Source organism: Chrysoperla carnea, chromosome 4, assembly GCF_905475395.1.
Source record: "Chrysoperla carnea chromosome 4, inChrCarn1.1, whole genome shotgun sequence".
Classification (NCBI taxonomy): Eukaryota; Metazoa; Arthropoda; class Insecta; order Neuroptera; family Chrysopidae; genus Chrysoperla; species Chrysoperla carnea.
The window spans coordinates 7,227,302-7,241,683 of NC_058340.1; the positions used below are offsets into that span (position 1 = coordinate 7,227,302).

General features: G+C 29.5%; 1 protein-coding gene across 1 annotated transcript in view; it reads left to right on the forward strand.

Moving 5' to 3' along the window:
* The window catches only part of LOC123298266 (probable JmjC domain-containing histone demethylation protein 2C), a 551,586-nt gene that overhangs the window by 104,912 nt on the left and 432,292 nt on the right, over window positions 1-14,382 (forward strand). Inside the window, exons 5-6 of the mRNA XM_044880227.1 lie at window positions 2,691-2,775; window positions 10,661-10,752. Of these exons, the coding sequence (XP_044736162.1) occupies window positions 2,691-2,775; window positions 10,661-10,752 (177 nt within the window). The remainder of the gene's footprint in view (window positions 1-2,690; window positions 2,776-10,660; window positions 10,753-14,382) is intronic.

Consider the following 14,382-nt stretch of genomic DNA (forward strand, 5'->3'; position numbering starts at 1 on the left):
ATTTGAAATGGCGTTATTTTCAAAATAAAATTCCAATGCATGACTGAAGATTAATTAAGCACATTTACACAGATTGTAGTATATGCCATATAATAAATTATATTACCACATTTAATTATGATTAACTTTAATAAAGTAGCAGGAAAATCTAGTTTTCCTTCCTAAAGAAGAAAAGAAAAATAAACATAGTTCACAATATGTGTAAATCAATAAAAGACTTTGAGGTCAAATAAATAAATGTATTTTCATTCAGTATCAAGATGGTAAAAACATTCAATTGAGTGTTTAGGAATGAGGCACAAAAACTCTTGAGGTGGTGAGAATATTGAAGAGGGAATTGAACTAACAACAACCACACTCTGCTATACAAGTTACATGCATAGAATACTTCAAAAAAAAGTTAAACTTTGTTGTAACAGGCTTATATATAGACTTTTAGTAAATGTTTGTGAATATTGAAGAAAACTTTGTTCATATTTCTATATAAGTAAATGACAGTTCACGTGTGTTTGAGCAACTCTAGTCGGTTATACGAAAACTTGTTATTGCATGTAATCTAGTTGAAAAGTTTTTCTTCAGATAATAGACAAATAGTGATTTTATTTTCAAAGTTATATATATACATAGACGATACAGACGGACGGACACTACATAAGTCTTCTCGAATTCTGTTAAAACTTTTGTATATGAGTAGGTGTATGTTTTTTTGTCTACTACGGATATACTGTCTACTGATATAGATTAATAAAACAAATTTTGGGAAAAACTCGAATGCACGTAGGCATGCTAAGTAAACAATATGGCGCCTGACAAAATGCCTATTTGTTTTGAACAAGGTTTTATTAGCTTGACCTGTAATTATAATGAATAGGCAAACATTAATATATAATGAATACGAACAGGTTGCAAATATTCGTTTCACACTGTACGTAGAGAATAGGTAAATGCAACAGTGGTTTGTAAAAACTTTATATATGCATACACTGTAATTTAAATAAATATTACTCATTATATGAATGAATAATTTATTATGAAATTATTATGAAAATATTAGTTTTGACTATTTAATGATAATAGGCTGTACGTTTCATAGAAATGTTACTTGGATGTGTACTATTTGTAGTTGTTATTAGTACGTGTATATATACTACCCCTCTGGGTCGTTTTTTCTATTAACTTTTACAAAACTGAAAGTTTGACTTGTATAGTTTTACATCTATGAAAACTTTATAGTCATCTAGTTTTTATATGCAATGGGTTATTCACTGGTAATTTTCTTAAACTGTACATTAAGCATAAGAGAGGGTCAGTTTTAACTTTTTATAAACCTATAAAAAACATGTTTTTTTATAGGTTTATAAACGGGATGCTCATGAGCTAAAAATATCTACTACAAGAAAGAAAATAAGCGAATAATGAGCTGAATATGAGTATTTTCTACTAGTTTATTGTTCTGAGACCATGACTAACATTGCCTTAAAATAAAAAGTCAAATTTGGATAGGCCACCGGTCTTAGATATAACCTAGTCAGCCTATACTTAAATCCACCACTGTACCTAACCCAATGTACATTATGTCATTATTTTATTTATCAAGTTATTAAAGAAGCACTTAATTCATTATAAAGTTTCTAAATTACCTTGTATATAATATTATATGTTTTAGAAACTTTATGTAACTAACTATATAACATTCAAAACTTTATAACATTCGCATATACACGAACGAACGAACGTATAAAACAAGTTACAACTTTGTAGAGGTCTGAGTATTATAGTTAAGTGTATTATGTATTATATTATATTATTATTATTATGAATCTATTTGTCTCTAATTCTCTGTAGTATAATAATTATTTACTATCTAGCATATTATATATCTGTATGCTTCTTAGTTGCTAAACAATAGTTAAAATATATCTATTTGTCCTTGATTCGGGAGGTGTTCGAAAAAAAATGCGTGGTAGATGATTGAGTCGAGATTTCAATTACAGTCAAACATAACGTTTTGTTTTGAAATAAAAGCCCCGAAAATGAATATAATTCTTAGATGGATTTTTTTGTAATGGTTCTTTCGTTTTTCCTACTTTGTTAGGAGAGATATAAACCCTTTAATTGAAATAATTCGGAAATTCTTCTTCGAAGTGGCTGCTTTTTGAAACATTAACAGATAAATAGAGCTATGACCGGATCTGCCACTTTCTATCACATCATATTTGGTCATCGTATCTTTAAAGAGACAGAATATACATATAAGTTAAAAGCATGTGTTTCGTGAGACTAATTGGTGCACATTGGTAGATAATCGCTATCTAGCGTAGTTGCTATAGACAACGCCCTCACTACGAATCTTGACGGAAAAAAATCCCCGGAGTTATTTCAATTTTGATAATTTATATCTCACCCTTGAATGGGGGGCTTCCATATCGAGATTTATTGCAAACTGGTGTTATCTTTGCTGATGTTAAAATGTCGAAATAGCCATTTCATGTGGTTTTATATCTCCCGTATATCTCCCGAACCATATCCGATGATACTAGATTCTAGCAAATCAAACTTCCAATTTTGAAAAAGAGCTGCCTCCCCACCCCCATTGCCATATCAAAAATAACAATAGAAAGCTATTTTGTAAAAGAAAAAATTATTAAAGATATATGAAATGATACATTCTTTTTTTTTCGATGTTTCAGGATTTAACTGTAACAGATGATACTGTTTTAGAAGAACATAACGAAGATCCAGCACTTGTACAAATGCGATTAATTGGAGACGGTGGTAAGTTTCCTTTTTTCACAAAATTAAATGACTTTCTATATTTAAATTACTTTAATAACAGGTGTCATTCCCAGATCCTGCTTCGAAAACGTTTGAACTATTTGATTTCATTTGAAAGGTTTTAGAAGTAGGTAGTTGTAATCAAAGATCTTCTTTCGTTTGTGGCAACTTTTACCTTCGATTACAATTATTTATAATTTAAAAATTTTCAAAATGAATGATGAATTTTTAATTAATTTAAATCTTTAGTGTAATCGAGTTTTAGATAGATTTAACTCTTATTTTATTTAAAATGAATGTAGCCGTATTGATTACGACTATATATCTACTTAATGTATGCTGTAAATACTATTATAAAATGACCGTATTATTAACCTATTTCAAAAGAACATTTTTAATAAAACTTTATAATCCAACGACAAAGAATAGCTCTTAAAGCTTGTCTATTGTTTCGCTTAAACAAAATATATATTGTAGAGAGCAAATAGAGTTTTGTTGTAAATTTTAATACGGAAAGTAATTAAAAGTTTATAAATGTGTGTGGTTGTACGACCATGTTTCAATTAACCTACACAAAACATCATCATATTCTGAATCCTTCTTTTAGCTTTGTGTATCTATATCACCTACTTTCAATATTGTTTAGTTTATCTCATGGTTTACCGCATATTGTACCTTATTTAATACATTTTATTATTTACTTTTGCGTTTACTTTATTGTTTCAACTACATTTTCACTATAAATATTTAATTATTTCCTTTTTTATTTCTTTTTACTAACGAGTTTATTACAAAAAAACTGGAGTACTATTTATTTTATCTGGGTTAGTACTTTTAATACAGTTAATAATACATTTTCCTCCATATAAGTCGTTTCGAAGAGGATTCCAAATCGATTAGAAAGGGCTTAACAAGCAGCTTCAAATGATAATACAGTTTGGCATGAATATTTTACTCACTCATACCTTCGATTTGAGATATGGACTCAACTTGCCACCTCCAGTAGCAGTCAGTCCACAGAATACACAAGAATAATTTTAGATCCAACCCGGCTTCATAACATTAGAGGGGTGAAAAGGCGTTTTTCACCCTTATTTTCATCCTTTCACCACTAGTTACTTCTTATAACATCAGCTATCTGTTAGTGAAAGTCCGCCAAAATCAGTAAACCTTTTAAAATTTCATAGACATTAGTAAAAAACTGTTGATTTTGACACTTCAATTGTATTTTTTTCTATAGATGAAAAACTTTACACGGAATTCTTTAATTTTCTAATTCGTTATTTCTGTTCCATACAGGATAGTCAGGGTAGTTGCCAGAACTATCAATCGGTTCTACTCTTACTGATCCTATCCCAAAATCTTCCTTGCAAGAGACCTTCGATGATGAAGTATTCAGTCTGGCGCTTTAAGTAGTATTATGCGTTTCTTTTAGAGAGGCTTCTCTACATCGATAAGTGAAATCTTTTCCAATTTTTTTTAATTGTGCCCGAAATAATTAGATATTGTAACTAAATGATATAAAATTAAATTTTATTACATTAAAAAAAATTGGATTCTCGCTTGTTGTTTTAAAGGGGGGCCAGGATATGGTCTAAGGATCTAATGTCTAGATCTTGATTTTGTTCGTATGAATAATATGATTTCGAAAAAAACAAATACGCGACTAGTCTAGCTTAGGTTAGAGTAACTATCCTGGCATGGGACACACTTAGACCATAGCGTGATCACTGCTCCATGACACATTTGGAGGTATTTAACAACAGCAGGAATGCTTAGACTTCAACGGCCTTCAGATTAGAGAGGTCGTCAAAAAACGGCTCAAACGAGTTCGCGTGGCAGAAGCTGGTGATACAGAATATTAGACATCGTTTCTTCCTTCTACTCACAGCTTCTGAAATAGTCATGGTAGACTATCAGTTCCAAGCGTTCAGCGTGATATATGATCTTCTGAACACCTACGATTAAACTCAGACCATTTATGTCTTATAGTATCGTATAAGTACGTTCCACTCCTCATGCGAGATTGGCCTTTTTTAAGATATCCTCAAAAGTAGTCAGTGATATCGCTATGGTAAATCAAAATTAATTACAAACTAAAATGGGAGAAGTCTATACTAATGAAGAATAAAGAATAATAAAATAAAAATAATTACAAAGGAAACATTGTTAATCAATTATTTCCATTATTTATACAAATACATTCATTCTATCAACGACAGATAAAGTAAATTATTGCAAAATCAAGAATTCAATCGTAGGTAGTTGAAAATAAACCATCTAGGTATGAAGAAGTATGAGGAAACATGAAGATGAGAAATTTCAGACGAAAGTACAAAGTTGATCTAGGTCAGGTTCAGTTAAAGTTTCTTGCATGACTACTGATTGGTTTGGTAGGTAGTAAATGGTTTTCTCTCTCTCTGATACATTATAACACATATACATTCGTTGTCGCATCTTATTTCAACACCATAAATAACATATACTCCATACACAATGATTCTACACAACTCGTTGAACTTACCCATTCTTCAACTCTATAGAGAATGTTTTACTCTTATATTTGAATACATAATATTATTGTAGTGTAGAGACGCCGCGCCGCCATTGTTGAATTTTCTATCTATCTTGCCAGCAATAATACGAACACAAACTGTTTTAGAATATAGAATGAGTTTCATTATTTAATTTTCTTTTTATCTAAGTTTGTATATTACTTGTTTCTTCATGTTGTAACTTACACACAGTCATTTATAATAATAAAGTACCTAACCTTATTCTTCTCTATCTTATCTATTCATCCATATCCCTCATTCTGCTTGAATTTTTATACATTTATTGTGTATGTTAGTGAGAAACTAAGTGTTATTTACTCATTTCCTATTCTAACGAAATTTGTAATAACACGTTTATGAAATACGCCTTTAGCATTTTGAATTTTGTATATTTATTATCATCCTTTTGTTATTATCTTTTTGTTTTTACAATTTTGTTAATTGTAAAATGAATTTTTATTTTTTTAATAGAATTCAAATTTTAATAAACGTCCTAGATATAACTTCATTGATTATTTTGAACACAAACTATTTATTATCAAAGTTGGAGTTGGAAATTTACATATATGGTATCACAATGGGCCCTTTGGTCTAAGTGTATCTCTCGTGGACAGCCTAACGAATATCCGTAAACTAACGAAAGTATACGAACAGATCCGAAAATTTCCGAAGAATTTATTTTTTTGCTTACAGCTTTAGTCTCGTGATAAGAGAAATTATTACAATTTCTGAACGTTTCTGTTCCCTCCTAGCTTATAAACGACTTACCATGATTTAACAAATGAGGTATCGTTAAAAGCGTCTTTAGCGCCCGGTGGTTATAGGAGACTTCACATCAAATTTAATATGGCGCCCGCTAGAGGATATACAGTTATGATCGAAAAACAATTTCCATTTAATGATAACATGCTTGGTATCAAATGAAAGGGCGTAATTAGCACTTTTCAAAAATATTTATATTGTTATTCTTAATCACGAAATTAAGATCGCAAAATAGTTTAAAATGTATTTATTTTCGTCTGTTCCCTCCCAGCTTCTAAACTACTTATCATAATTTGAAAAATGGGGCATCGTTAAAAGAGTCTTGATCGTCCGCTGGTTATATACAATGTAGCGTCACATTAAATTGAAAATATTTTCTTGTTTTCATACTTTTAAGAGCACGATTCTGTAATTTTCGGGGTTTTAGTTTTTGAACTTTATTTTATTTATATTTATAATAATATTCTACACCAATATACAAACTTTCAGGAAATACTTGCACTTTGTTTTCAAAGTTAAAGCCGCCTCCGCGCCAAACGCTACAGAACCTGGGTGACTGACGGCAGGCTATTTCTCTATTTTTTTGTCGCTCACCTCTTAGACTATATTATTAACATCAATTAAATAGAAGTTGCTAACACAATTATTCATAGAAGTTTGTACTTTGTACTGTTGCTGTAGTAATGATTGAATAAAATGTAGGTTTCTACCATATTAGAACATAATTTATTTATTTATTCACAAATAGATGATATACAAATAATAATGATTGGTAGTGTAAGTGTACTATACTGTATTGTACTGTACTGATATGGTATGGTAAGGTCAAGGCAACATGTAAATGTATTTATCATGTAGTTGTCAGACAAATAAATGAATATCAGTGAGATGATATATAATTATCAATCAACTCAATTGTACTTACCTCTAACTCTACCTCCTACATTGAACGATAAATATCTAATTATACCTACACAGACATTATAATAAATAATATTAACAATAAACAATCATATCATTTGTAATATTACACATCACTACAGCATTCATTTTTACATCGATTGTAATCATTCAACTGTGCAATTATTGGCAAAATAAAATATTATGTTTGTCTCTTAACTGACTTGTTTGTCAAAAATATGAGTTATATTAGTAATTAGTTTTTGAATACTTGAAATATTAAATATTCTGATATTAATTTTTAAAAGCAAAACTTTCGTTATTTTTTTATTTCTTTAGACAATCCATAAAGTAACAAGTGAAAACAAACAATTGACTCAGTTAATTGTTGAAAGACCCTGTGCGTAGAAAGTGTTGAATGTCATTGATTGCAATTTTATATTTTTATAAATTAGAAGAGTTTAAAAATCAACACAATTATGGCAACTGAAAGGTCGCCCTTTGGCCGTTTATATGGATTTCGGAAATTTCCCCCCTATCACAGGTAAACAGTGACGTTTACAATTTTCGATTTTTTGCACCAATTTCCTAGATCAGTTTTTTGTATTTTATATATACGTCTTTCGACTACCAAGTAGTCATCATCAGTATGAATTAGCTAAAAAGTTTCAGAAAATACTTTTGAAAATTACAAATGGGTGCCGACAGACTGCCATAATTGTGTTGGTTTTTGAAACTCTTCTTATTTATTAAAAATAATGCAAACACGTACTGACGTTTAACACTTTCTATATAGGGTATTTCAATATTTAACTTTGTCAATTGTTTGTTTCCAATTTTGTTTTAATTTTCAATTTTTATAATAATAACTGAATTCATTCTGACTAGTTCATAATCGTACAAGGAAGCTGTGTGATATAAACATCAGTTTTTTGTTGGTACAATGACTAGCGTACAAATTTTTTTAATTAGCAGAATAAATTGTTTACCATGTTGTTTTTCATGTCCAGAACAACGAATAAGTGGCTTTATATGGTCAACAAACAATTACAACACATGTATTACAAAATTTTTATTAAAAAATATTCTATGAGCGTTATATTATCTCTGTATACTGAATTAAACAAGTCATAGTGAGGTTTTACATATTTGTTCAATTTTTGTATAACGGATATTAAAAACAACGTACGCCTTAACGATTTATATAAATCGTAAAATTGATGCAAGTTAAATAATTTTTGGTATTCAGACTTAGAAACAGCTTTCATTGTGCACACAAATCAAAGTTGTAGTGTTGTGAACATAGTCTAGTCAACAAGTTCCAATTGGTGAAATATAACGATAATGGAATAACGGAGGCATTTTTAAGACCATAAAAAATTGCAAAAGTTATAAACAATAGGGGATCGAACTAAATTTTTTTTTATCACTTCAGATGAAAAATTCTTATTTCACGAATAGAAAAGTGAAGTTGGTTTTAAAAAATCTTTACTAGTATGCAAGATGAACGTCTAAAATCCTAATTAAACAAAGAGAAAGATACCTACTAGTGACGTCATACGTGGGTATCGCCATAGAGATTAAATATAAAACTTTGTTTTGCACACTTTCGGAAGTCTCTTCATTATTTACAATTTTAATTTAATGCTGAAAATAGATCTTTGTGCGTCATTTTTAGATTGTTGTTATATTGTCAAATTATGGATCCGAACAATTTTAGTAAAATAATGGATCCGGTCACGTGACAGCAAATACCAATCAGATATATTGTGAAAGTATTATGTCATGCTATATGAAAGGCTATGTAAACAACATTACATTTTAATCAGAAAAAAGCAGATTATTTGGTCACAACAGCTTATAACTTAAATGATTATATATCAAGTCATGATGTCATTCAAGACGTCATGATACTCTACCCTGTTTTCGAAGTAAAAAATTGGTTTAATGTAAATAGTATTTTTTTTTTAATATTACTTTTTTTGGTTAAATTTAGATACTAATAGAACATACAAACGAATTTTCCAAATTAAGGATAAAAGTCTATACTCTACATGGAGGTAAAAATGAAAAACAAAAACAAGAAAACATTTATAGAGGTTATATAAATCACGATTTGTGTTGTAGAACTATAGTAGGTATACAGAGAACAGGAACGTTAGGAACAAGAATGAATGTCGCGTCATAGTCGTACGTACAAAACATTATTTAATCATTTGACATGCAGTGATTTACTACTTGTGATTATTACCTTTTCTATTCTTGTTGTTGTTTGTTGATCGTGACCAAATTTAATTAATAAATATATTTTATACAATCTTTATATCTTTTATAGTCAAAAGTATTTTATGATTGGGATTTTCAATATACAAGATGTTTGCCAAATACTCCAAACTTATCATACCCATACCTATTTAGAATTTTATCAATTATAATTAGTTTAACATTTAATAAAGAGTGCCTACCTATCAAATCGTATTTCTACAATAATTAACAAAGCTCCAGCTCTTTAATACTAGCTCGCATTATAAAACTATCAAGAAATTTTATTGTCTTAGAATTTCATCCTTTAGCTATCATTTGGCTTTTCTAATACTCCAGTTTAAGAAATCCTATATTTTCAACCCTCTGACTCAAGTTGAAGAACCTATGGATTTGCGGAAATCCATAAAAATGCGAATATGATATTTTAGCATTAAAAAGGGGCAAGGTAGCGGCCTTTTTATTATAAAATAACACTCACAGTATTCACTAACACGAGTTGCTAGTGAAACAGACAATAGGCTTTGTCCTAAAATTTTTTATTGCTTCAAAAGACGTTCGTTATCGAGCCAAAAGATTGTGTGATATCAATTTTTGAAATCAATAACTTCAAAAATATGAAGGATTTAAATTTACAAATATAAAAAAAAGAAAATGGAACACTTGGTGGCGTCATAACCTGCAATTGCCATTGAGACTACATATCATAAGTGGTTTTGCAAGAATTAGATACAAAAAATTATTTAATTACTTATATCTTTAATGTTTACCAATCGATTTTAATTTTGATTTCAAATCTTGCCAGCTTTTCTCGCACATTTTCAAATTTTAACAAAAGATACATTGAAATCGACATTTATCTTAGCTATGTTTGTGGCTATTTAAATTACCAATAAAATAAGTAACAAAATTCAGTAATTGTTTTAAAAGTCCTTAAACCAACATTAGTTGATTTCGCATTTGTTCAACATTTTTAACGTTCTGTATCTTGGTAATATATTATTTTTTCTTGAAATCTGTAGAACATGCACCTAAAATAGAACCGTGCAATTTTGAAACACACTTATATATATTCTACATTCTCAAAGTCCCTTAATAGTGTTTTGGAGGCTACAAAACGGATTTGTGCTGTTGATCTTCGATACACTGCATAAGTCTATATTTTCGTAGAAAATATGGCTCGAAATAAAAATTAACTCTACAGCTTTCTACTTAATTGTAATACATCAATGGTATATTTTAAGTCGCAAATGATGCGTTTTATTTAAGTGATTTTTGAAATTGAGCGAATATACACATTTATCAATGTCATGATACATTATTTTATACAATAAATAATAAAAATGTGTAATATGATTGATTGATAAATTTATATTTTATATTTAATTTTATATTTCTTTTTACAGTTGTAGAATCGATTATGCGCGGTGAAAATGTGGGCATAACACCGAGGCGATCAAGATCATCCTCTGTATTAATGCAAACTCAACAACCTACGGTAAGTACAGTTTTTTAAATCTATATTTCTACCAAAATAAATCGATTTAAATCGCACAAATATAATTTTTGGAAACTGAAACAAAAAATTATGCAGTAGTTTAATATATAGGTCTAATTATAAAAAAAAGGCAACCATTAATATAGACATGAAGTATGGGAAATGCTTAAACACTAATTACTCACTAAATGTGTAGTATACTTCAAACTACAGATAATTTTTTTCTGCGTTTAATTACAGGAGCTACTTTTTTATTTAAATAGGTTCAGTATCATGTACTGAATGTTAATGCACAAAATCCTTAACAAAAATAGGCGAGGGAAGTGTATCCATTTTAAGGAAAACCGTTATATCTCCATAACTGTGCACTTTAGACCAAAATTGGTAATTGTCTTTATTGTATCACTAACCGATTATGACTTATGCAACTATGACGATTTACTTATTGATTATTTGAGCGATACTATTCTAATATTTGTTTAAACAATAAAATGCTAATAACTTTTAAATAATCTATAAACTTTCTAAAAGTTTTACTTTAAACTATCTTTTCTAAAATTTATATTGTCGAAGATATACACGTTCAATATTGCCTTGAGAATATTGAGAATTTTTTCACTGATTTACAGGAGTTATTTTTTTCTAAAAATAGGTTTATTTTCACGTACTGAATGTAAATACACAAAATTCTTACAATTTCGGAGGGGAGAAGTGCCGCCATTTTGAGAAAAACCGTTACGGTTATTACCATTTTTGGTCGAAAGTCACAGTTATGGAGATATATCTCAAAACGGTTTTCCTTAAAATGGATACACTTCCTCCGCCTATTTTTGTAAGGATTTTGTGCATTTACATTCAGTACGTGATAATGAACCCATTTAAATAAAGAAATAACTCCTGTAATTTAGTGCATTATGGGCAAGGGTAACTAGCTTCTATATTATAACCTGTATTTAATATACACGGGCTAAAATTTTCTTACACAGAAAAAGTATGAATTTAATTCACAACAAATTTATAATTAACTAAACGTAAATTATCGACGGAGGAACGTATGATTCTGTGTACATACAATCGTCTATAATAATATACACAACACATTTCTAATAAAGTAGGATTAGTTGACTACACCAACAATGGTTGCTGCTATAGTCTGGCAAAGGATTTAATGTTTACTTGCAAGGTCTGTGTATATTGTCTATTATTATTATTATTATTATTATTATTATTATTATTATTATTGTTGTTGTTGTTGTTGTTTTTGTATTTAATTACGTATGACAGGGTTGGAGAAGCTTTATGTATCAACGTGCCATTTTCCCTAAAGAAATGCTTCATGAGGCTAAAGACGTGCCATCACATAACTTTGACTTTGTGATTATTTAGATTCCCAATTAATTATGTAGAAGGATGTAGAAGGAGCTGAAATAATGTCAATTTTTTGTTGATTTGTTACATTTCCGACCAGTTTTAAAATTCTTTATTTTATTGAAATCATCATAAAGTGAAGGCGTGTTTGCTAACCAGGCTGTCTGCAAAAACTCTCCCTCTTGAACACATGTCACGCTCGTATGACAATTTTTACCTACATATTTGATTATAGACGTCGATTCTTTATCCCTGTCTTTGCACTTGCAATTTATTCCTTTTTCTCTGGTTTCGTTTTTTGGGATAACGATTTGTGATTTGTTTCAAAAAGCCAACTCTAAAGCAATAACTAAGCCCACTCGCGTACTTTCATAGTATAAAACTTCGTTCTTTCGTAATACTTCAAAATATTGTGTTGCATGTCATTGGTTCGCTATCCCTGACTTATCAGGTGCTACAGAAAACAGAGCCAATTTGCCATACATATTAATGGTTGGCCAAACTATAGCTTATAAAATAACAAACTGACCGATGCGTTCTTCGTTCTAGGAAGACACTATTCACCTTTTATTCTGATAGATTCATCAATGCCGATTGTCTTTAACATCGGGCGGTTTGTGTAGCAAATGTAGGTCCAACTATTATCCGATTGACCTATAACGTGAAATTGCATTTAGAAAAAATTAAGTAAAAAATATTTAAAAGTCAAGTTCTTATTGTACTAAAAAGAATAAAATAATTATTTCTATGAGTCACTCATGGCCATATGGTAAAGCTTGAAACGCTCAATTTAAAATATCGAGAAAAATTCATGCATGATTTATTTAGAAATAACTATTTTTTACTGTTTAGTACAAAAGAAACTTTTTCTTTAAAATAATTTTTTATTTAAATTTTAATTTAAAACCAAAAAATAAATCAATTATGGTGGAAGCGATGGGAAAATCAGGTCATGCTTACCATAAAAATGTATTGTCATGCAATTTATATATGTTATTCGTATTTATGTTACAGTGACAATAATAGACAATTAATATGAAGTAGTTATTTGCAAAGCTCTTTCTTCACCACCCCTTCAACTTCAAGGCCACTTCCTTTGCTACCATTCCCATATATTTAAAAGCCCATTTCAAATGCATACATCCCTATATCTACTTTAATGATATATGTTTATCTTTATTCCTTTATATACACAAGACTTCAACTTAGTAGGTACAATTCGCCATTTCAAACTGTAATAATATTACGTTTCATGCTGTTACACAATGTCATGTTCCATATTCAGTATTCAGCCGTGATATAATATCATATTGCACTACCCATTATTATATACATATCGGGATCTTTAGTACGGAATGCAATGATAGTGTGTTTTATTATATAGAATTCACAATATATTACGTGTACAGTTTGTAAACCGATTTTTGTATTTTTTGGGTCAAAATTACCTTATATACAGAGTTTTATCGAAATTGGAGACGATAAATTTGTATCGATTTTTGGCAATTTTTTCAAGGGGTACCCCTTAGAAAAATTCGAAAAAATCGTAAAAAATTATTTGTTTCGGAATTTGAGGAAACTCAGTTTATAAGGTAATTTTGACCCAAGAAATTCAAAAATCGAGTTTATTTGGCGATTGGCCAAGTAATTTTCGAAAAAAACGATATTTCGGATCGATTTCCGGTATTATCTCGAGAATTATTCGCCCAACCGTTAAATGAAACCGATTTTTGTATTTTTTGGGTCAAAATTACCTTATATACAGAGTTTTATCGAAATTGGAGACGATAAATTTGTATCGATTTTTTGCAATTTTTTCAAGGGGTACCCCTTAGAAAAATTCGAAAAAATCGTAAAAAATTATTTGTTTCGGAATTTGAGGAAACTCAGTTTATAAGGTAATTTTGACCCAAGAAATTCAAAAATCGAGTTTATTTGGCGATTGGCCAAGTAATTTTCGAAAAAAACGATATTTCGGATCGATTTCCGGTATTATCTCGAGAATTATTCGCCCAACCGTTAAATGAAACCGATTTTTGTATTTTTTGGGTCAAAATTACCTTATATACAGAGTTTTATCGAAATTGGAGACGATAAATTTGTATCGATTTTTGGCAATTTTTTCAAGGGGTACCCCTTAGAAAAATTCGAAAAAATCGTAAAAAATTATTTGTTTCGGAATTTGAGGAAACTCAGTTTATAAGGTAATTTTGACCCAAGAAATTCAAAAATCGAGTTTATTTGGCGATTGGCCAAGTAATT